The sequence below is a fragment of the Ziziphus jujuba genome, chromosome 2, assembly GCF_031755915.1.
Source record: "Ziziphus jujuba cultivar Dongzao chromosome 2, ASM3175591v1".
Lineage (NCBI taxonomy): Eukaryota > Viridiplantae > Streptophyta > Magnoliopsida > Rosales > Rhamnaceae > Ziziphus > Ziziphus jujuba.
The window spans coordinates 16340748-16365306 of NC_083380.1; the positions used below are offsets into that span (position 1 = coordinate 16340748).

The following is a 24559-nucleotide window of genomic DNA, read 5'->3' on the forward strand; positions in this document are numbered from 1 at the left end:
TCCTACAACTTACACGAGGAATACAGCTCCATCCACGTGACTTGTACAAGACCTCACGTGACAAGGTCGTTGATGACGTTGCAATCCACTCTGGAACATTCATGCCATGTGGCATAAGCCAACTAAAAACAAAATTAAAAAAAAAAATACTTCTCTTATCGACCGTACTGTAACCCAGTCTCTCTTCCCCCCTGCCTTTTTCTCCGTTTGAACAATCCCAAAGCCAAAGTATGAAAAACGACAAAAAATAAAAATAAAAATAAAAATAAAAATTGAAAATTGAAAAACAAAATTTAAAGATTTAGAGAGAGGAACTATCGGTTGGAGAAAGAGAGCTAGAGAACAAGAGCGAGAAGAGCCAGCCAGAGGAAGTGCTTAGGATAGAGAATTTTCCCAAGAAAGCTCGAGAAATTTTAGAGGAGAAAATTTAGAGGGAGAGAGAAAGAGATGGCAACGCCGTTGACGGGTTTGCAACATAGGGATGGAGGTGGAGTGGCGGTTTTGTCAAATTCCGTCAACAACGTTGATTCTTCTTCTTCTTCTTCGTCGTCGTCGTCGCCGACAACGAGTGGTTGTTTGAGGAGCTCAGAGGCGGACTCTCCGATTTTGATTTTCTTGTTGTTTCACAAAGCTATTCGCAAAGAGCTCGATGCGCTTCATCGATTGGCTATGGCTTTCGCCACCGGCAAACGCACTGATATACGACCGTTGCTTGAGCGGTACCATTTCCTTAGATCGATTTACAAGCACCACTCCAATGCCGAAGATGAGGTCATAATCTTTCTATTTTTCTTTTTCTTTGTTTAATGAGCTTTGGAATTCGACAACGGTTTGTCTATTTTTTAGTTTGGTTGCTAAGAAAAGAAAATTGAGGAAAGAAATTAAATTTGGAAAGCCGTTTGTATGTATCGGTTTGACGCAAATTGAATTTGTTTGTTTTTCTCTAAACTATTTTCTCTGTAATTTTTTGAGTTAGTGAAGCCTTGCTGGTAATTGAATGTGTTTACTTCCAGTTCATTTTTTTTTTTTTAAAGTATAATTTTTAACTTCTTTGAATTGTTTTTTTTTTGTTTCTTTTTTTCTACATGTGAAGCTGGATAAATGTTCTCATTAATTAATTTTCAAATAATTTGATGCTACTTGCTCTTTTAACTTCTTGATCTGCACAAGTTCTTCATCTTCTCGCTTGAGCCTTTAGTCTCTTCATAAAAATGGAATGTGATAATACAAATATTAAAAACGAAAAGAACTAAAATTTTGTAGTTGGATTTGCACTTTAATGTATTTCAATTCGTTTTTCTCCTTAACTATTTATGGGTTGTTTGGACATTGTCAGCACATCTGCTTGTTTTATAGATGAAGAATCACCATTCTTCAATTTGTCAATCAAATGTAAAAAAAAAGTAAACATAATAGAGTTCTTGGAACCCTGGGGTGTATATTTTCAGGGCCTCCACTTTAGGAACTGATTTTTCAAGGATATCTATTTGGGTGAATATTTGTGATTTTCCAAGAACAAAATCACCGAAAACCGATTGCACTTTTTTTTGCCAAACATTATAGGAAGCAGTTTCTTTCTCTCTTTGAAAGTGATTTTAGCCAATCTAAAAGCGCTCCCAACTGGTCATTTAGTCTTTTGTTAGAAAAATTTGCAGCAGGAATGATTTTGGCTAGTCATGTTTTTTTGTGCTTATAAACTATTATGCGTTATTGGTCAGAAAAACAAAGCATATGATACACTTGGCTAGATTCAACTGATACTCAAAAATTGAAAGCATAGAGTGGCATAACTGTGTAAAAGTAAGCCTGTTTTTCAAAGCACATTCCGTGGACACACCCTCTGTATGACATTTTTAATGGTCCAATAAGTGGCAACGGGTAATATAAAGAATTCTCCTATTCAGTTTATGTTGAATCTACAGATTCTAAACTGATTTGAAAAAACTGCCTGATGACTTTGTAATTACTTCTGCCCCTGCTATATTTCTAGTGCATGTCAACTGTTCCCCCAATTTAACCATTTAATGATGCAACTGTTTATACCGTTTCCATTTACAGAGATAATGATATGATATTTTGCTACAGGTAATCTTTCCAGCTCTTGATATACGTGTCAAGAATGTTGCACAAACATACTCTCTTGAACACAAGAGTGAAAGCAATCTTTTTGATCATTTGTTTGAGCTGCTAACTTGTAATGTACAAAATGATGAAAGTTTCCGAAGGGAGCTAGCATCTTGTACAGGAGCCCTACACACATCAGTTAGCCAGCACATGGCTAAAGAAGAGGAGCAGGTGCTATTTCATTTTCCAATATTTTCTTTGTCATTTTGTTTATTCAGATCTCTGGCTGCGAAATTCTTCAGATCTCTGGCTGCGAAATTCTTACATTGCATATCATGGAAATTTAATTATTTATATACATATATATATATATATATATATATATGTATATAGTAGTAGTTGATTTATCTTTGTCAATGTTGATTTTCTTGGATGTGTTTTTAACACACAGATAATACTATAATTAACAATAATCATATATGAAGAAAAAGGTAAACCTAACGATCATAATTAGTATGCTGTCTATTTCCATTTTGCACAAATAACTATCTTTATACCAACATTTCTTTCTGGTCCGGCTATATAACATTGGTTTACTGATTAATCTATAGTTCTCATTAGCCACTTATCTTCTGTTAATGCTGTTTCACCTTGGTCAATCTTTATAAAATGCACTTTTGATGGTTACCATCAAGAGAGAAAGATATTATTGATTCGTACTCTAAATTGCTTTCGTTTTTCATTCTGGAAAGGAATTATCTTATCATTTTCTCTTTCCACCATTTATGGAAAGGAAATCTAGAGCCTACATGGGATATTATTCAATATCAACTAAGTCGATGGCAATTTGTTGATTGGAATTTTCATGCAGCTATGAGCTGTCTGCATATCTATATGAGAGGACAGAGACACATATATTACTTGAGCCTTGACTTTAGTGAAGAAAAGTGCAATGAGGTATTATAGCATATGGTATTGTATATAGATACATCTGTATGTACCTCCACCCAGACACACATTAAAGGAAATGCCAAAGCCATCAAATCAACAGGTTTAAGCAATTAAGAAGGTGGCCCAATTATGGATTTCAAGTTGACACAACACAAAACTGGGGTTAATAAGTTAATAAAAATGGGGTTTGCAATATTTGGAAACAAGACCTAACATACAATTGGATTTTGATACAATATTAAGTTACCATCAATCCCAAAACTTAAGTTGCTAGGAAGTGGGCCAACAATGCATGTTAAGTTTCTTCAACGGATGTGATAATTGTTTGTTCGACCCACAATACTTGACTAAATCATTGTTTTCTCCTGTTATTTGACCACTGGTTTACTGTTGTGGCTTAAGGTAAATACCCCATGTTCGGGCTACAATGAAAAGCTCATCTTTCGCTAGTTAATGAGCCGCAATCCATACTTTAAAACAATTTGTAAACTGACATTCATGCCAGGAAATGACTCTTATTCTTTAGAAGATAATCAATCGCTAATTTGTTGAAAGAGTATACAATGCAAATATTTCTATAAAACTTAAAAGAAATTTGGTCAATATTATGTAAAAGCTAATTGAATGTGGGGACGATTATGAGCGTATTATTTTGCTGATGTAAGATAGATATACTTATTCCTATGTAATAAAACAAAAGATTGTGTGTATCAATTTTCTTTTTTTCAATAAATGCTCTTGTTGATATCTTCCAAATTATATGCTACTCGGCTTTTGCATGTGCGCATTATGTCAAAAGCATATTTCTGTCTGAATTTATGCAAAAGCTGCTGGTTTAAAAGATATGACTATTTTCCCCATCTATTTTCTGAAAATTTTACCCTTTTTTCTAGGCACACAGTTCTGTAAATTATAAATGTCCTTGTGCAAATTTTTTATTATTTTTTTATTTTGAATTCTATTCTGAGAGATTTACTTTGTTTTATTTTCTTGAAAAAAATTACCTCAATCCATCTGTATTTGACCATGCCAGGTCTTTCCTCTGCTTGTTGAGAAGTTTTCACTTGAAGAGCAGGCATCTTTACTCTGGCAGTTTCTGTGTAGCATTCCTGTAAATATGATGGCTCAGTTCCTTCCATGGCTTTCCTCGTCTATTTCACCTGATGAATACCAGGATCTGCGGAAATGCTTAACCAGGATAGTTCCAGAGGAAAAGCTTCTTCAACAGGTTATATTTAATTTTGTTTAGTTAGCTAAATTCTTTCTAGCTATGTTTTCAAAGAACTGTGAGCGAATTCCATCTCTTGTTGAATGAAGGTCATTTTCGCCTGGATGGACCGGAGAAGCACTGATAAGATGATAGAAAGTTGTCTGGATGATCCTCAGGGTCGCTCTTGTAGTGGTTCTGGTTCTAGCACATTAAATCACAGCACAGATAAAGTAAATTGTGCTTGTGAGGTGAGGACTGGGAAAAGAAAATATTTGGAGTCAGGTATGGATGTTTCTGATTCCAATGGGGGGCATCCAATAAATGAAATATTGCTCTGGCATAAAGCTATCAAGAGGGAGTTGAATGAGATAGCCAAGGAGGCAAGGAAGATACAAGCTTCTGGAAATTTTACTAATTTATCAGCTTTTAATGAGAGATTGCAATTTATTGCCGAAGTTTGCATCTTTCACAGGTACCCTTATTGTTATGTCAAATGATGTGACCGATGGAGCATTTAATCTTTGCGATTTGATTGAGTTATTTTTTTCTTCTTTTTCCTAGTATGCATAAAGGTTAAAGATCTCTTACTCTAGTTGTCAACATCATAAATTTACCCAATTTTGGTCATGGTGTGAAATAATTTATTTTAGCATTTATGATCTCGGGCTTTCCTTATATTTCAACAATCAGAAAAATTTTTCGTATCAATTTGTGGAAACAATTTCATGCTCTGAGCTGCTAGGTGCTGCAATCTATGTTCTACGTTTATTTCCTCTGATTGTTGTCTCTTCTTATTTTTTGTTTCTTTTTTTCTTTTTTCCTTTTATTTTTGTTTGATGTCCATAGTTGATCATTTTGTCTTCTATCACCGCCACTTATCCAAACCATATTTAAATTATAGTGTGGGCCTGTCTTATTTAGCAGTTCATCATGCTTTTTGAATCTTTGTTTCCTCAAATCGTGTCATTATCTGCATCAGAGGAAGGTTACTATTTGAGACCATTTAACATAGATTTTATACTTATTTCTTGTTTTGATTTAAAAAACAAATTTTCTTGATCTCTATCATTTCAATATTGTTACTTTTCTGGTTGCAGTATTGCTGAGGACAACGTTATATTTCCTGCAATAGATGGAGGATTTTCTTTTCAAAAACAAATTTTGCACTATTTGAAACCATTTAACAAATTTGATACTATTTGAGACCTGTAACATAATTTTATACTTATTTCTTGTTTATAGATTTAAATGACAAATTTTCTCAATCTATATCCTTTTGTTTGATATTGTTACGTTTCTGGTTGCAGTATTGCTGAGGACAAGGTTATATTTCCTGCAGTAGATGGAGAATTTTCTTTTTTTCAGGAGCATGCTGAAGAAGAAAGCCAATTCAATGAGTTTAGGTGTTTAATTGAAAGTATACAAGATGCCGGAGCAATCTCCACTTCAGCACCTGAATTTTATGCAAAGTTATGCTCACATGCTGAGCAAATAATGGAAACTGTACAAAGGCACTTCTCCAATGAGGAAGTTCAGGTGACATTTCTTATTGGTGCAATATTTTCTTTATGGATTTGCACCCAAAAGAAAATAATCCTTGTGGATCCACAGTAGTAATATTGACCACAAAATATTTTAGAACAAAAAGAAGAAAACATTTGTGATGACGAGGAGGAAATACATCATAGCCATAAAGGAGATCAATCAACTATCTTATATGATTTTTCTTATATCTCTGGATACAATATCATAACCTGTAGCTATTCATACCATTTTTACTTAGATTTCAAGATTAGAAACCATAGCACTAATGTTCCTTTTTGTTCCTGAATGCATCTGCTAACTCCCAGCATTTCTAGGTTCTTCCACTTGCTCGAAAGCACTTCAGCCTCAAAAGACAGCGGGAAATTTTATATCAAAGTTTGTGCATGATGCCCTTAAAATTAATTGAGCGTGTCTTGCCATGGCTAATGGGATCACTGACTGAAGATGAAACCAAAAATTTTCTTAAAAATATGCAATTGGCAGGTTTTATATCTATCCTTTATATGTTCATCTGTTGAAAGATTATTGTAATTCAACAAACATGCTGTTATATAATTAATTTCTGACAATGCATGTTCTGTGATACAGCTCCCGCACAAGATTCTGCTCTGGTAACTCTCTTATTGGGTTGGGCTTGCAAGGCTCGTAATAAGGGTTTATGCTTCTCTTCAAGTGCCATTGGTTGCTGTCCTGTTAAAAAGTTCGCAGATATTGAAGAAGATTTTGTTCGGTCAAATTGTGCTTGTGTGTCTGCATTGTCTGCTGAAGACAGCTTGATTTCATCTCTAGCAAATGATGTTAAAAGGCCAGCTAAGCGAAACGTTACCGAGTCATGCAAAAATAGTGATTCTCCTTGCTCTACAGAGACTGTAAACAACCAGAAGAAATGTTGTAGTGATCGGTCATGCCCTGTCCCTGGTTTAGGAGTAAATAGCAATAATCTGGGGTTAAGTTCTACTTTTGCGGCTAAGTCTTTGCGTTCCTTGTCTTTCAGCTCTTCTTGCCCATCTCTTAACTCCAGTCTTTTTGTCTGGGAAACAGATAATAGTTCTTTTGATATTGGCCGTGGAGAACGACCTATTGATACAATCTTTAAATTTCATAAAGCCATACAGAAAGACCTAGAGTATTTGGATGTTGAATCTGGAAAACTTAATGACTGTGATGAGACATTCCTACGGCAGTTTACTGGAAGGTTTCGTCTGCTGTGGGGCTTATATAGAGCTCATAGTAATGCTGAGGATGATATAGTGTTTCCTGCTTTGGAATCCAAAGAGGCACTTCATAATGTGAGTCACTCATACACACTTGACCATAAGCAAGAGGAAAAATTATTTGAAGATATTTCCTGTGCTCTTTCTGAGCTTTCACACCTTCATGAAAGCTTGCAGAAGGCATACTTGAATGGGGATTTAAGCGAAAGTCACATTGAATTTTCAGCTGTCCAAAGTAACGATTCTTTTAGGAAGTATAATGAGCTATCTACTAAGCTTCAAGGAATGTGCAAATCTATAAAAGTGACATTAGATCAGCATATTTTTAGGGAAGAACTTGAGCTGTGGCCATTGTTTGGCAAGCACTTCTCTGTGGAAGAGCAAGACAAAATAGTTGGTCGCATAATTGGGACTACAGGTGCTGAAGTGCTCCAGTCAATGTTACCTTGGGTGACTTCTGCACTTACTCAGGATGAACAGAATAAAATGATGGACACCTGGAAGCAGGCAACCAAAAATACAATGTTCAACGAGTGGCTTAATGAATTCTGGAAAGGAACTTCAGAATTAACATCACATGCTGAAACATCAGAATCTAGTCTCTCTCTAAAAGGTTTGTACTCTTCCTAGTATTTTACATTGTTAAAACGGAATTAGTGTATGGCTTAGTTTGAACTAGGCCCCTTTTCTAAAATGTCTTTTCTAAGGAGTGAGTTTTCGAGAAATTTTAAAAGTATAGATAGGTTTCAGGATACTTAGACATACACAGTGGATATATGCCTGTCTTGAGATATTTGGTAATCTGCTTTTTGATGTTTAGCTTTTGAGCAGCTGTGTCCCGGGCTCCAGCAACACTTCTAATATTTAGATAGTGGAATATGATTGTTGTAAATTCTATATGATCATGCTAAGTTCCTTACTATGATTTTAATTCACTGTCTGGAAGATTGTTTGAGACATGAGTATGGTGAGGGATGTTAAATCTCATGTTCTGAAGCCAAGGGATATTGTCTTTCTCTACAGCTCTTTAACATCCTATTTCTTCTTGTAGTCATGAAATGGCCTGCATGATGTGTTAAATTTGAGCCATGTTATGTGTAATTTCATCGTATTGCTATAATGAGTTCCAGCTAATTTTTTTCAAAAAGTAGACATAATACCATTTTTAACTGTATTTTGTACAGGTGCAAACCTTTCTGTTTGAAAGTTCAAATTTGTATTAAAATCATGCAGTTCATGATAGAATTTGAAAGAGTTTCTGACATTTTTCATAAACTGCGATTAGTTTATGGCCCTTTCATGTATCCTATCCTGAAAATGTCTAAAAATTTTATTTGTTTAACTGCAATCTGATGTCTAAATTATGGTGTGGATGGGTTGATGGAAACTTTTTCTTTGTTGATGGTGGGATTAGAACTTGTGCGATTTTCTTGGAAGTCTTGAGTCAATTAGAGGTTATAGTTCTCTCAGTATGCCGCATATGCATAATAGCTCAACTAATGTTTTCATAATCAATCACAGTCAGTACCATCTGCAAATTTTGTTGGAACTGATAACTGTGGCCTATTTCAACTTGATCCTGTTATAGGAATTGAATTTCAAGAAAGCTTGGACCACAGTGATCAGATGTTCAAGCCTGGTTGGAAGGATATTTTCCGTATGAATCAAAATGAGCTTGAGTCGGAGATTAGAAAGGTTTATCGTGACTCAACTCTTGATCCGAGGAGGAAAGCATATCTTGTGCAGAATCTTATGACTAGGTTAGTTTTGATGATCTTAGTCCTTGCATGCTTGCTTAGTTTGTTTTTTTTATTTTTTTGTCTTTGGCATGAGACGACTAACAAATATATCACATGAAAGAAAATGCTGGTACTATCCTAGTCATGTAGCCTGAACCATCAATAAATGACCTGTTTATTTCAGCCGTTGGATAGCCGCTCAGCAGAAAAAGTTACCTAAAGTAATAGATGGAGGAACTTCTAATGGTGAAGATGTAGAAGGGCGCGCACCATCATTTCGAGATGAAGAGAAAAAAGTGTTTGGCTGTGAACACTACAAAAGAAACTGCAAACTCCGTGCTGCTTGCTGTGGAAAGCTGTTTACCTGTAGATTTTGCCATGACAATGTGAGCGACCACTCAATGGATAGGTAAACTTTCTGATATTATCACTTTCATTTCAAGCTGGGTCGTCATATTCTGAATGTTACATTCAATGATGGCAGGAAGGCAACAACTGAAATGATGTGCATGACATGCCTGAACATTCAGGCAGTTGGGCCAATTTGCACAACACCTTCATGCAATGGACTTCCAATGGCAAAATATTATTGCAATATATGCAAATTTTTTGATGATGAAAGGTACATGGTTTCTAATTGGATATTTTGAGTTTGTAGGTTTTTATTTGTTAACACCAGTAAATTGGCAATTTTCATGATAAATGGTTCCTTTTGCTATCAACAAATCTGTACTTATAATTATTCCTTTACTTCGACACATACTTGACTTGAACTGCATTATCTCCTAAACCCCACATGGTTATTAAGAAAATGGTGCTAATTACACTTTGTCTTCCCAAACTATAACTTGTTTTTCACTTTGCTTACCAAAGTACTAAATCCTCACATGGCCCTGTAATTGATCATGATCTGTCAAATTAATCTAGCTATGTAATTTTCTTAAGTTATTGGCACTTATCAGATATCATGAAAAATTGGTGAAAAGTGGTTTCCACTTTTTAATACTGCATGTAATGATTTTTTATGAATCAGTGGCAGAAAAGTAGGGTGCTCAATAGTGCATGTAATTCCAGGCAGCCTTTTATTTATGCTTCTTTAAACACATGAAAAGAAATGTCATTTTACTGGCCTAACAGTACTTTCAGACAATATAACAATTATTTAATGTCTTCGGAAAAGTTTACAATTACAATTTTTTATCACATTGTTACTTATTTTTCATTTTATGATTAGTACTTTGAGATAAATAATTTGGTTAATTTTGTTATTTAGACCTCGTCTTTATACTGTTACACTCATGTAGTTCAAATGTTGTAGAGAACTTTCTGACATATGCACAATTTTATGTTTCTTCAGAACTGTTTATCATTGCCCATTTTGCAATTTATGCCGCCTTGGGGGAGGTCTTGGCATTGATTATTTTCATTGCATGACATGCAATTGTTGCCTGGGGATGAAATTAGTGAACCACAAATGCCTGGAGAAGAGTTTAGAGACAAATTGTCCCATCTGCTGTGATTTCTTATTTACGTCAAGTGCAGCAGTCAGAGCTTTACCTTGTGGCCATTACATGCATTCTGCTTGCTTTCAGGTATCTATGTCTCACAAACTTTTTTATTTTTTATTTTTGCCTGTCCACATATATTGACTTTTCTAATTATTGAACACCATTTCTCTTTATAAAAGAAAGAAGAAGAAGTGATCAAAATTTGATTTCCTTTGCCAATTTCTATTAGGCATACACTTGCAGTCACTATACCTGTCCAATTTGCAGCAAATCTTTAGGAGATATGGCGGTAAGGGTTCTTTCTCTCTCGTGTTTTTTTTTACAGATTAATTTGTGATGCCTAGACCAATGTCTTATTGGCTGTATTATTGTAATTTCACTCCCACATATATTACTGAAAGGAATAAGGTCTCTCTCTCTCTCTCTCTCTCTCTCTCTCTCTCTCTCTCACACACACACACACACACAAATTGATTAAATTAGCAAATAAAATAAAATTAATTACCTTGTCATGAAAAGGATCTGCACTACCATCTGGTTTTATCATAATCACTGTAGTTTTTATTTTTATACATTCTAGAACCATGTTAAGTTTTTTGACCATAGTATTTCCTGTCTAAATTAATTAGTTGTGTCACGGTTTCATTGAACATCATACTTGTTACCATCTTGCTGCTCCTTGAGAAAAAAGAAAGGCGATATTTTATATAAACTGTTTTTGAGCTTAGGATACTTCACTGTGAAAGATGGTTTGATTTGTTGATGAAATTTTTTGCACTAAGTCATCAGTAAATATTAGTTGTCAGAATGGGAAAGGGAGATTTTGTGGATATGGTTTTTCTTTCTATTCTATATTACCTAATCATAAGGGTTTAATCATTTTGTTGCATTTATATTTTATTGTGCTTTTTAAGAGTTGTATGGTTACTGAGGAAACTACATTTTGTTAAGAATATTATGAACCTGTCTGAGGCTGCACCTTGGTCTGGTTACCAGCAAATAATGCATCAAAAATGATGAACTTTCTTTATGGATTTCTGCTCTATTCAGGTGTACTTTGGCATGCTTGATGCACTATTGGCAGCTGAGGAGCTCCCAGAGGAATATAGGAACCGTTGTCAGGTATTTATTTTTTCTGATCATTATGTTTTTTTTTTTTTTTTACTATCTTCAGCATGTTAAACCACTGATTCCATTTAGTCGTGTTGAATAACTTTATAATTGCCGAAAAGAGCACTTGCTTATGTTTAGCATGATAAAAACTGGTAAGTGAATCAAAAATAGATTTCTTTTAACTAGTACTTTGATCTGGTTTTCCCTAAATGGATGTTGTTTGAGTGCTTCAGATATTGTAACTATTCTCAAAGCCTGAAAAATAGAACTGGAGAAAAGTAGTTGCTTTCCTCTAGGATAAGAAGATAAAACAGTTACCCCCTAAATTAAGTTTTAGGGTAACGTCTAACGTCATTTATGTCATGGAAGGAACATTGTCTTTTCTCATATGGCTCCATTGCTAAGTACCAAGTCTTATGATTTGTATCATATGCATTTTATTCAGTCTACAATGGGGAGTCTGCATTGTTTTTGTTGATTTGAAGTGACAAAATTCGGTTACCTTGAGTATTGGAAATTTGAAGTGAATTTATAATAGCCTGGGAAATGTCAAAATATTTGAGCTAATTATAACAGCCTTTATTTTTTTCCCTAACATGTGCCTCGTGCATTTAAATTGATGGACAAATCAATTTGTCTATCTAAAACAATGATTGTACCATTGTTACCATGATAATGTGGAAAGCCCCATCCACAGGTAATTTATCTTCTGATAATAATTTTATCTAAATAATTTGCGCGGCAATTCAGGAAATTCTCTGCAATGACTGTGATAGGAAGGGCACAGCTCGCTTTCACTGGCTATATCATAAATGTGGGTCTTGTGGATCGTACAACACCAGAGTGATCAAGAGTGAGACAGTAAATACCGAGTGTTCTACATTGCACCAATGACTGGTTTACTTATACGAAAATGTATACATATAAGTTTGTAAATACTTGTACAGGAAATTTTTTTTTTTTTTCAATTTTCCCCTACCAGGAAACTGGTTTTTTCTCCCTTCCTGTCCAACACCTTTTCTATAGAAGCCCTTTGTGGATCACCTTGTCATGGTATCAAGATCTTTTTGTGTTTTGACAGAGAGCAAACAAAGCAGTTAAAATGCGGTTTATATATAGGATGCTTGATATGATACTTAGCACTTTTTCAAGGTGCAGTAAATTTTCCAACTTATATGTAACTCAGTTTCTGTCCATCTTATAGTGTGAATCTTTTTTTTATTTAGTTTATTTATTTTATTTTTCATCAGTGCTTCACATTCGATCTCGGAAATAGTTTTTTTTTTTTTTTTAAAAACATAAATTCACTGCTCCAAATTCGATCGCGAAAATGGGGTGTCATTTGAAGCTCATTTGCAATATTGGTCTTCTAATTGTAGGAGGCTTTTTCAGACTTGGACTAGTCTTGACATGATAATGTCGATTTACCATTGTCCATTTGCTTGATAGATATCATTCTAAGAAAATTGTAGTCTCATGCATGAATGATAGGGATTTTAGCAACAAGAAGAAAAAAATGGTAGAAAACTACTTGTTGAAATTCTGTGATACGTGTATTACCTTCCTTTCATTCTCTCTTTGTTTATTTTTTATTTATTTTATTTATTCTTTTTTAAATTTTGGTAGTTTGCAAAATTGTGATTGGAGATTACACATGATTTTCCTTTTTTTTTTATGTTTTTTTTTTTTTTTGAGACGTTCTTATTACAATTCCAAAAGAACCATATGCAATTCTATTTTTAATAAATTATCTATAGAACTCATAAAATTTGTAAAGTAACTTCTACAGTTTTTGTAGTATCAGAATTGCTCTTAATACAGTTCCAATATTCTTCAAACTTTGATACAGTCCCATTACATAATAAAATCCCATATCCACAGCAGCCATTTATACCCAACCTCCATACGCCGGCGACCATCCTCGATAAAGCTGGAAACCATCTTGCTCCACTAAGCTATCAACCATTTCAATTCATCATAATCAATGACAGTGCAGATTTCATCTCCTCTAGTTCGCTCCATCGATATCCATTATTTCTTTTTAGTTTAGAAAGGCAACTCTGAAATATTTGAAATGCGTTTTAGGATGTATGGTTATCAAGATTTCGATGTACCATATTTGACTAAAGTTTGTTTGGTACTTGTCAACTACAGGACATGCAATTCAACTAAATATATGTTCTATAATAAAATTATAAATTTATTAAAAAAAAAAAAAATCTAATATAAGATTGTATATAGCACTTTTGGTAGTAAACCTGGAACTTATCTATTGAAAGGTCATATTGGGCTGGTTGTAAGGCTTCAGCTAGGGATGTTAACGGGGCGGGACGGGATCAGTTTTTAAAATCCCGTCCCCGTTTCCGTGGGAAATTTTACATCCCATCTTCACGATTTTCCCTTTTTTTTTAGGTGCGTGGTGGGATCGGGGATTTTGCGGGGCGGGATGGTTTTTCTCATTTTGTTTTTTAATTGATATTTTTTTAAAAAAATTATATAAAAAAATTATTTTATGATTAAAATATAAAAAAAATGACTACAATGCAATAAAAATATAATAAAATACATCAAGGAACAAATTTACAATTATAATAAAATACATATTTAGAAAAATAAATTAAAAAAAAGAATAAAATAATTTTACATAAATAAAATTTTATAAAAAAAATAATAAATAAATAAAAATATATATATATATATATCGGGACGGGTTCGGGACGTGGTTATTATTCCCCGTCCTCGATTCGGTTTTTAGGCATTTGTCCCAAGTCCGTCCCGCATCCCTGAATTTTCGGGAAAAAACCGCCCCATTAAGGGCGGTGCACCGCGGTTTCGAGGATGGACGGGACAAATTGACATCCCTAGCTCCAGCCAATCTTCACAATTGGCAAGTCCAGGCCCAATAAATAATTTTATACATACAGTGTTTTTGGTTTTTTAAAACTATTTTGTTTAATGGTAAATCTTAATGGAAATTAATTTGGGGCGTTCATTTAACATAATTATTTTTTCATTTCCTACTGTATTTTATGTAATTTTTAAAATATTTTAAATTAAGATAAAATATTTATTTAAGGTTATTCAACCTTGTTTAAATTTTAGTAGATTCTAGCTGAAAAATGTCAAAAATGTTCAGTATACATCAACTAAAATACATATTAATAATGAACTATAATTTTATGTATTTTTTGACATTATACTTGATTAAATTGAATTATATTTGATGGAGAATGTTTAATTAGTAAAATATTCAAATCAAAAACACACTTATTAAAAAAAAATCAAAACAAAATATGATTAAGGTTAGAGCTTTGGAGGGTATTTAAATCTCCTTTATAAATATAATTACATTTAAAACAATTAAATAACATATATCGATAAATTATATTATATTTTATACTAATTAACGTTCTATGTTTTTAATATAAAAGTTTTATTTTTTACAGACAAAATGTATTTTATTTTTTAAAGATCAAATGTATATTTAGTTTTTGTTAGCTAAGCATATATATATATATATATATATACTGTTCAGTTAATACGTATTGAGCACTGTAATATTGTTCAGATAAAAATCTAGTAAACATTAAACTATGTTTGGTAATATAAAAATAAATATTTTGTCCTAAATAAAAAAGGGTCTTTTTAAAAAATTTATGTAAAATGTAGTGGAAGGAGAAAAAACCAGCGTGTAGAAAGAATGCCTTCATTTTTTTTTTTTAATTTAGTTTTTCAAAAATCTATCTTCACTACCCGAATTTGGTAATGCTAAAATGTATTATGCGAGAAAAATAAAAGTTTTAGCTATTGCAATATTTTTTTTATTTATTTTAAAATATTTTACCGAATGTATTTTTAAATTCTAAAAATATGAAATCCAATTTATCATTTTCTTTTACAAATTTGATTGATAAAAATTATTTTATAAAGCATTATTGGGATTTGAACTATGAGCTTTTACTAAAAAAAAAATAAAAAATTGTAACTTTGTGACTAGGGAACAATAATTTCATCTTAAATTGAAAACAATTAGTCTCAAATTTTGGATCTGTTTGTTAAATGGTAATGTTAATGGAAATATATTTTTTTTTTAAAAAGTAAAAATTTTCATATATTTGTATATTTATTTTGAGATAAAAAAATGTAGACCTAGAAAAATATATTCCTATTTCTGCGGGAAGTTATTCCACTTATAGAAATGTCATTTTTTAAAATCTTGTAAAAATAATTTTATAACTTTTGAAAATACAAACTTTATTTTTAATTTATTATACAAAATCAAATTTAATTATTTACATGTCCTAATTTTTCTATCATATACCAAATATAAAAAATTGATTTCTGAAAAACTAATTCCTAAAAATATAATCTTCAGAATCGATTTTTATTTTTTTAAAAAAAAACTTTTGCACTTCCAAAACTGGACCTAATTAGAAATTTTTTTTTTGGTAAAACATATATCCGAACAACAAAGAAAATCATTTGGTATTTTAGCACCTATGCCCCCTCAAGTATTAGGCTTTAACACTTTGAACCTCATTTTTTTTTTTTTTGGGCACTTAATCCCTATAATTCAGTTTTGTATACTCTATTGGTCCGGAAATTATTTTTCATTTATTCATATTTTAGTAATTTTGAGATATACAATGTATTTACTGCAAAAATAAAACAATAAAATTGCAAAATTAAACAACATTATCAGACCTATAAATATTGGTCCGCAAACTATTTTTTTAATCTATATTTTAGTAATTTTGAGGTATACAGTATACTTACTGCAACAGTAAAACAATAAAACTGCAAAATTAAACAACATTATCAGACCTATAAATATTGTATCAAATGTACCACATGCCTTAAAACTGTTATAAAATGAACAAAAAATAGTTTATAAACCAAAGTGCATAAAAATTAAAGTTTAAGGATCAAAGTGTTAAAAGAAAAAAATTAAAATCAATGTACGAAAGGTTAATAATATAGGTGTTAAATACCCAACTAATTTTCCATAAACTCTTAAACTCTCACCAAATAACAATGCAAACAAACTAGGGAAAAATGAAACAAATTTCGACAACAGGGATCATTCAAAGGAAGTTAGAAAATTCAAGAAGTTACATGTTGTCGTACATTTATAATTACTGGGTTTCTTTAACTTGTATGACTATTTTTTATATATTTTTCCCTTTAAAGTACAAACAGAAATAGCTAAATTACTCCTAGCTAAACATTTAATGTCAATATTCTTTTCTAATAAAAAGAAGTATTAACACTTTAATTTAAAGTGCCAGGACCCACCCAAACCTCTTTATTGGAACCCTAAGTGGGTTTCGACTGGAAAAATTTTATTGGACAATCCTGCAAAAAATCTGATAACATTTTCCTTAAAGATGGAGCATGCTTCAAAATTCTCTATATAGAAAGTACACTTTAATATCATATTATTTTATTTCTCTCATCTTACTACAAGATTTTTCATAAATTTCTAGACTTCTATAACAATAGCACAAACTCACCTACAGCATCCACTTATTACAATCACATGTTATTATGGTGTCTCGTGAATTATCAAACTTATAAATACAGATGGAAGATGATAATAATAATAATAATAATAATAATAATGGCAATGATACAACATATCAAGATTTTTGGTAACTTGTTCGAATGCTATAATGCTTGTCCAAAGGCTATCATAATTGCTCAATTGGACAAATATGATGCATACACAGTTGACATCAATGATGATAATAACAACACTAACAAATTTACAAGTAATAGCAATAATAGTATTAATAATAATAATCATAATAATTGATAATAAATAATAATAATAAATAATAATAATAATACCAATATTAATAATAATAATAATAATAATAATAAATAATACTAACTACAATAATAATTAATAATAGTAATAATAATAATAATAATAAGATTCAATTATGCGAAAGTTTTATATATTTTTAAAATAAAAATAACATACAAGTAAATACAATAATATACTATTTTAAAGAAATTAAAGAATTTAAATTTTAAATTATTATTGTGGAAAATAATAATTTTGTTATTAGATTGGCACAAAAGAAAACAATAATACAATTTTACAATGAAACAAGTTCTCTCAAACTTTCCCTCAATTAGCAAATTGTTTTCTAAAGGCTCATTGGTTGGTAAAATATATCATCCAAACAATAAAAAATTAATTTTTCCATAAGCTCTTAAATTTTCAACAAAGAACAACACAAACCAAATAGGGGTAAAGTGAAACAAATTTCAACCACAAGGACCATTCAAAGGAAGCTAGAAAATTCAAAAAGTTGATATGTTGCCGTTCCCAGTCATAGTTAAGGAGTCTCTTTAACTTGTATGACTATTTTTGAAATTTCATTTCTTAAGTGAAAGTAGTTATCATTGTTTAGAGTTGGATGGACTTTCTAACTAATAATTAATAAATATTCTCATTCAAAGAGCTTAATATTTAATATTAACATGCTTTTCTATTAAAAAAAAAAAAATTCCCCCAAAATTATATATATATATATATTTTTTTTTTCTTTTTTTTGAACAGTCAAAATTATAATTGAAAGAGTTAATTACACTTTAATATCTTTTACTTAAGGAAGTTGCATTTTGATTTAAAGTTTAAAATGTTATAATTTAAATTTTTAAATTTTTATTTGTTGCATTTTGATCTAATTGAATTTTCTTGCCAAAGGTGGTTAACAACTCCATTACACATAACTTTCATATGACAATTATTAAAATGCAATTTGATCATTTTTGTTGCAATTTAGATCCTCTACTTTTAGTTGGTAACAATTTAAGTTTTATAGTTTCGAAGATTTACATTTTAATACCTTTTAATAGTTAAAGAAAATACTTGAGAAATCTAATTGGATCAAAATCCAACAAATTGAAATTTTCATGATTTAAATTGCAATATTTTAAATTTAAGGACTAAAACTACAACTTTTTTGAATTAGAAAACACTAAAATGCAATCCACAATTTAAATACTGTAAATGGGTCTTCAACTATCCTATGAAAGAAAAAGTAAAAATATGCCTATTTTACCGCCAGAGTAAAATGATAAAAAAAAAATGAAAAATTATTTCTTTTTTTTTTAATTTATTTTTTGTTTTTATTTCTAACTATGATCAAAATTATTTCCAATAATATTTTTACTTTCGAATTTTATTTTTGTAAATCTTCTTTCCTAATTACCCCGAAAGTGAAAAAACAAATTAAAAAAAAAAAAAGAAACAGTGTGGTTGGAAACAAACAGCTCCTCAAACTCTCTACCCGAACGTTAAAACCGCTCTCTGTGTCTCGTATAATATAATATGTAAACACGCACACACAAACACACATATATATACCGCGATTCTTATTTCTCAGAGACCATACGAAAATCTTCTTCCATTTTTTCCGTCTTTCATTCTCCGAAGAATTTGAAACACATAAAAACAAACCCAGAAGAACAAGAAAAAAAAAAAAAACCGTATAGTGAGCGAGAACGCCAGAGCTCTAATGGCTATGGCTTCTGAAAGATCGAAGCAACTACACAACTTCTCCTTACCATACCTCAAATGGGGCAATCAAAAATTCCTCCGCTGCATCAAAATCCCTTCAAATTCCGACGAACAGTCTGCTCCGACCCATCACCACCGATCTTCTGGGTCGGAGCTGAAAAAATCTGATCCCTTTCGTATCAAATCCAATTCCAAGCCGAACCCAGTTCGCGATTCGGGTCTGATTTCGAATACCCAAATGGACGATGACGACAGCAACAACATCGAGGCTGTTCGGGAAAAGCTTTTGCTTGATCTCAGAGTTGCGGCGAAGAGGCTCAAGGTTAGTATTCTTGAAGAAGGAGCTAAGGACGTGTCGTTGGTGGCGGCGGCGGCGGCGGAGGCGGAGGCCGAGGCGAGCAGACCTTGGAATTTGAGGACCAGAAGAGCAGCGTCTAATTTCCAAACCGCCGAGCAAGTGAAAACGAACGGCGAATCGAGGTCATCTCCGGTGAAGAAGTTGACGGTTGAGAAGAAAGAGAGAGCCAAGTTTTCGGTTTCGCTTTCTAAGCAAGAGGTGGAGGAGGATTTCGCAGCAATGGTTGGGACTAGACCGCCAAGGAGGCCTAAGAAGAGATCAAGAACCGTTCAGAAACAATTGGACGTAAGAAAGTTGGGACCTTTTTTTTTTAAAATTTTTTGGCGTTAAAATTTTGTTTGGTTTCTGAGAAAATACATGAAAATGAGAGAAATTTTTTTAAAAAGTCAGCTACTTGGAAAACAATCGTTGTTTAAAATTTAGATTTTGGAAGCTCTATCCAAAAGGGTCTCTAAATTGTTGATCATTTATACCGACATTAACGATTTTTTTTTTTTTTTAACTTTTTCAAAATTAAAATCTCAATGTGTTTTTTTCTTTGTTTTCCTTAAATATTGCAGTTATTGTTCCCGGGATTGTGGTTGGCAGAAGTTTCACCAGATTCATACAAAGTTGCTGATATTCCCGAGTCATGAAAGGTGAATACCAGTTCCTCTTTATTTATGAAATTTCTGTGTCAGATTGTGATCATTTGTGACTGAGCTTTTGGTTTTGCAGGGGAAGAGATTAAAGCATAGCTAGCTTTTTGGGAGTTAATGTTCTGCTTACTAACTGCTTGTGCATTGTGCATTGTGATCTAAATAATGGTAATAGATATAAGTTATGTAAATTGGAAAATTCAATAAAAATGGCATTTGGGAATAATTTCTGACCTCCTGTTATGTATCAGAATTACGTTCGTATGCTAATGGTACTGGCTATTTCCAGTCCTTGTTTTGATTTATTGGAAATACATAACATATCGAATTGCAAGGGGAAAGCTAGGATTTTTGGTGTGAAAATGCTATGGCTCTTTTATTGTTTACATGAATACAATTTATTGAACGTGTTCAGAAAGAACCCCTTATGATTTCTCCTTTATGTTCATGACAGAGCTGCAAATCGAGGCATTAGCCAGTGCTACAAAATAATTACATTTTTTTCAAGTTTTTATCATTACTGTTCTACAAATCTTTGGGTTGGGTTGCAAAGGGATGGAAATGGTAATGGGTGTGTATTCCGATGTTAAATACATGAGTCTAATAGCTTAATTTCTTTTTATCATAATGTTGGAATCTTTCATATTTTGGCAGTGCTACTTTAAAGGCACTGAATTGGTAGCCATCAAGTAGTCCCTATAATTAGATACTTAATGTTACTTTTATTACAGGTAAATGCTTCCAACTTTTAATTCTTATGGCTCAAAATTTAATTAGTTCGAACTTGAAAATGGATTATTTCAAAATGCTGTGCTTGCTATAGTACTCTATCATGGTTCTCACAACTATTTGAAGGTAAGGTTGTTGCTCTGGGACTGCATTGTGTTAAAAGAAGCATTAGCATATGGGGACTTCTATTTTAGAAACACCATAAATATCTGAAACTGGAAGGTGGGAAAGCAAATGTCCGCTAGATTGAAGTCTACATTATCAGCTGCATTCAAAAGCTAAAAACAGGGTTCATTCTTGTTGTGCAACAATGAATATGCATTGAAGGAGACTGTTTTATCCAGCAATGCAGGCTAATTTAGCTACTAGGTTGCCACAGCTTGCTTTTTATGTTTCATAATGTGGTATAGTAATACCTGCTAATATTGATACTTGATTTTTACGCTTTTTGGAAGGAAATATATAAGATTGTATTACTAGTAGGTGCTCTTGAATTGTTGAGCACTTTCTGTTATAAACTTTAGTTTAAGCAAGTAAACTTAGTACCATATATGGATAGTAGGTGCCCTGGATGGCTTACTACTATAGGGGAATTGGTTTTGATATGAATCAAAGAGGGAGTTGCAGAAGTTATCTTCTTCTTTTTGGTTACATTATTCAAAAAGGAATGGTTTCACTAGAATTTTGTCCCTTTTCTTGGCATGAGCCATTCAGTAGTCCTGATATATCCCCCATTGTTAACGATAGTATGTTATAGATGCTCACTGAGAGTTTGACCATATCTAGTTCTCTTTTATGTCAGTTGGAAGTTGTACATCTCCTCGTGATGACTATTTGGCATCTTTAATACCAGTCCTGTTGAAGATCAGTTGGCCATTCCTCAAGTTTTTCAAAGTGAGAAGCTGATCTATACTGTTTATCCTCTCTGAGTAGCTCCATACCTGTATGCTTCATTTAATTTTCAGCTTCCTTCTTGTACCTTGTGAAAGCTTTTTTTGAAAAGGCCCGAAGGATTAATGAGATTGTACATAAGTTCTAATACTCTTTCAGTGAGCATCATAAACATTTGAAGAGGAGTACTTCACAAATATGCCAAGAGGATTATCTGCGATGGAGCTGTGAAGTTATTGGTAAGGATTATTGCAGGACAAAAAAAAATCATAGTTTTGAATCTGAAATGAATCTTAAATAACCAAATCTGGCATTCAAAGCACGAGTTTTGGGTGTCAATGAGCTTGAAGTATGCAAAACAGAGAAGCCAAATGAAAGAAAGTAGCATGGAGATTGGAGTTGGATATATTCAAAAGCAGAAAGTCAGGGATTAACTAGAATGGCTTTCTAAGGTATGAGTGGTTGAAGCATATGCTATGAAATATGAATACTGTGGAACTCCAATTCTACTTCTTGATCAGTATACCATCCAAAATCCATCTATTTTCAGTGGTAGGTGCTTATTCTTTCTGAAAATTTTTCAGTCCGCATTTAGAAATAGTTATGCTTTTTTAATTTTTTTCTTAATGGTTTACTATAGTTGTGTATAACTAGGTTGTACTTTAAATGATAAGTAGGCGTCTAAACTTAAAGAAACTATCTATAAGAGATTAAAGAGGGGGTAAAAAAAACTTAAAACACCAAATTGAAACCTATCAAACTTTCAAACTGTTAATAAAATGATGCTCATTTTGATAAATGTATTTTTTTATTTTAATACCAAATTGAAATCTATCAAACTTTCAAACTGTTAATAAAATGATGCTCATTTTGATAAATGTAATTTTTTTTTTAATAATCATTATAAATTACTATAATATTAGTTATTTATCATTCATATATGTTTAAGCTTCTAAACCAAAAAAAAAAAAAAAAAAAACAAAAAGAAAAAAAAAAGAAAGTATAAACGTTATCAATCAAGCGTGTTAATGTTAATGTGTAAATTTGATTTACATTTTTAATGTTATGGGAGGCCTATCTATGATGACTCTCTTTGGTGTCCGAGCTTGATAAAGATTTTTAGTTGTTATTTTCACGTCTCTCTCCAGAATATTTATTTCTTTAGTGGAACACATCCTCTTCCATAGAAAAGTCAAATGAAAATACAATATTTATGGTTAAAGCGGGCTGCGGGCAGAGATTAAAGGCTAGGTGGCTTTTTTTTTTTCTTTAATTTATTTTAATTATTGTTGTTATTATTATTATTAGCAATGGTTTACACCGTAGCTAATTAGCAACTTTATTGGGCTGTCGTTCCCTAGTCAGCATTTTAGAGTGAACATCTACTCAAGCAGGATGTTGACTCAGCAACTTTTGTCGCCTTAATAGAGGTGAATATAACCGGTAATGCCAGAGCCACAAGATAGTTTACCAATTAAATTTATTAAATAACATGGCATCTTATATAGTATTTTATTTATTTTTGGTTCATTTTATTTGTATATTTAAATTAGATTAATTTATGAACTATTATTTTATTAATAGTTTTGATGTTGAAGTGGGGTGTAGGCCTGTTGAGAATGGCAAAATGTAATTTCAATGTAATTTAGGGGGCAATAACACCAATACTCCAAAAATATTTGGGGCGACACTACATTTTTAATTATATTTTATATTCCAAAAATATCTTATAATAAAAGGTTAAAACATCCTTGAATATTTAAATAAAATAAAAATAAAATACTATGCACGTTACAAAGGAGTTTTAGAAAAAATGGAAAACTTTAATAATGGAAACCATGAAATTTAGCAATTAAGAGGAAAAGATAGACAAACAAATCATTCCTTTCAACCCTATTTAGCTTTCTTGTATGATTTCTTTATTATCTTTGAGTGTGTGAATGGAGTTTTAGAAAAAATAGAAAACTTTAATAATGGAGACCATGAAATTTAGCGATTAAGAGGAAAAGATAGACAAACAAAGAAAAAAAAAATTTTGAAAAATCATTCCTTTCAACCCTATTTAGCTTTCTTGTATGATTTATTTGTTATCTTTGAGTGTGTGTGTGTTTCTTGTATGATTTATTTGTTATCTTTGAGTGTGTGTGTGTGTGTTTCTTCCCCCCTTAATTCTCGTTCTATTGGTTCTTCACATGAATTGTTTTAAAAATGGGAATAAATGCAATGGAAATTCTGAAGTCATTCGATATATATGGTTTGGACAATTTTAACTCGTCTAGATTGTATATACTAGAAAAGACGATTGCATTTGGATTATGTAACTCGGATAATTTAAATTTGTTCGGGTTATATATATAAAAAGAAAAAAACATTTGAATCTGGTATACATAACCCAGATAGTTTGACTCTGTACGAATTATATATATCAGGAAAAACAATTGGATCGAGAATATATAAATCGAAACAAAAATTCAATAATAAGTGAACTCGTTTGGCATATATAGCCTGGACAATTTGAACCCATCTGGATTTCACATATCGGAGTAGATAATTAGATCCAAATTATATAAACTGAATGAAAATTCAATGATATATGAAGTCATTCATTTTTGTATATTCAAAGAAATACTTGCTTTTCCATTGAAATTCAAACTCCTATAAAAAAAAATTCATGATTCAAGCAATCAAATCAATTAGATTTAAGTCTATCTCTGCACAAGGTTGAAGATGAATAATGCGAGATCGATTTGGAAATTAGAACAATCACAGTGAATTAGGGGTAAAATTGATGTAGTGTACATTAATTATATTTAAGGGTAAAAAATATATAATTTATTAGTGTAAATAATAAAAATTGAATTAAAAATAAGCGTGTATAAAATATAGTGGGGTTATAAAATTTTGTAGGTAAATCAAATTATCCAAATATTTATTTCTAAGCTTTGAATACTAGTATTCAAAAGCCTGCAAAAATATATGTTTTATTTACAAGGAATAAGAAAGTATTTAAAAAGTACATTGTTTTAGAATAAATCATTAAACCAGTATTAAGCAAATTAGAGAAA

At 31.8% G+C, this 24559-nt stretch overlaps 2 protein-coding genes across 2 annotated transcripts; both read left to right on the forward strand.

The window, feature by feature from the left end:
* Positions 1-206: 206 nt before the first annotated feature.
* LOC107418776 (zinc finger protein BRUTUS) lies at positions 207-12590 on the forward strand. The gene is made up of 14 exons (XM_048473486.2): positions 207-771; positions 2086-2295; positions 4049-4243; positions 4333-4697; positions 5533-5761; positions 6085-6253; positions 6359-7597; positions 8573-8744; positions 8908-9132; positions 9208-9345; positions 10081-10315; positions 10461-10520; positions 11282-11353; positions 12095-12590. Exons 1-14 carry the CDS (start codon positions 448-450, stop codon positions 12236-12238), a joined length of 3777 nt encoding a protein of 1258 aa, XP_048329443.1. The 5' UTR covers positions 207-447; the 3' UTR covers positions 12239-12590.
* Positions 12591-18685: 6095 nt separating this feature from the next.
* LOC107418787 (uncharacterized) lies at positions 18686-20237 on the forward strand. The gene is made up of 3 exons (XM_016027483.4): positions 18686-19521; positions 19797-19874; positions 19954-20237. The coding sequence occupies exons 1-2, from the start codon at positions 18877-18879 to the stop codon at positions 19869-19871; spliced, it is 720 nt and encodes a 239-aa protein (XP_015882969.2). The 5' UTR covers positions 18686-18876; the 3' UTR covers positions 19872-19874; positions 19954-20237.
* Positions 20238-24559: the final 4322 nt, after the last annotated feature.

Excerpts from the sequence above, each read along its gene's own strand:
- LOC107418776 (XM_048473486.2), top strand. The coding sequence starts at position 448 with ATGGCAACGCCGTTGACGGGTTTGCAACATAGGGATGGAGGTGGAGTG. Across the intron at positions 6,254-6,358 it reads TAAAAATATGCAATTGGCAG|CTCCCGCACAAGATTCTGCT; the intron begins GTTTTATATCTA and ends TCTGTGATACAG. Across the intron at positions 8,745-8,907 it reads GTGCAGAATCTTATGACTAG|CCGTTGGATAGCCGCTCAGC; the intron begins GTTAGTTTTGAT and ends TGTTTATTTCAG.
- LOC107418787 (XM_016027483.4), top strand. The coding sequence starts at position 18,877 with ATGGCTATGGCTTCTGAAAGATCGAAGCAACTACACAACTTCTCCTTA. Across the intron at positions 19,522-19,796 it reads CCGTTCAGAAACAATTGGAC|TTATTGTTCCCGGGATTGTG; the intron begins GTAAGAAAGTTG and ends TAAATATTGCAG.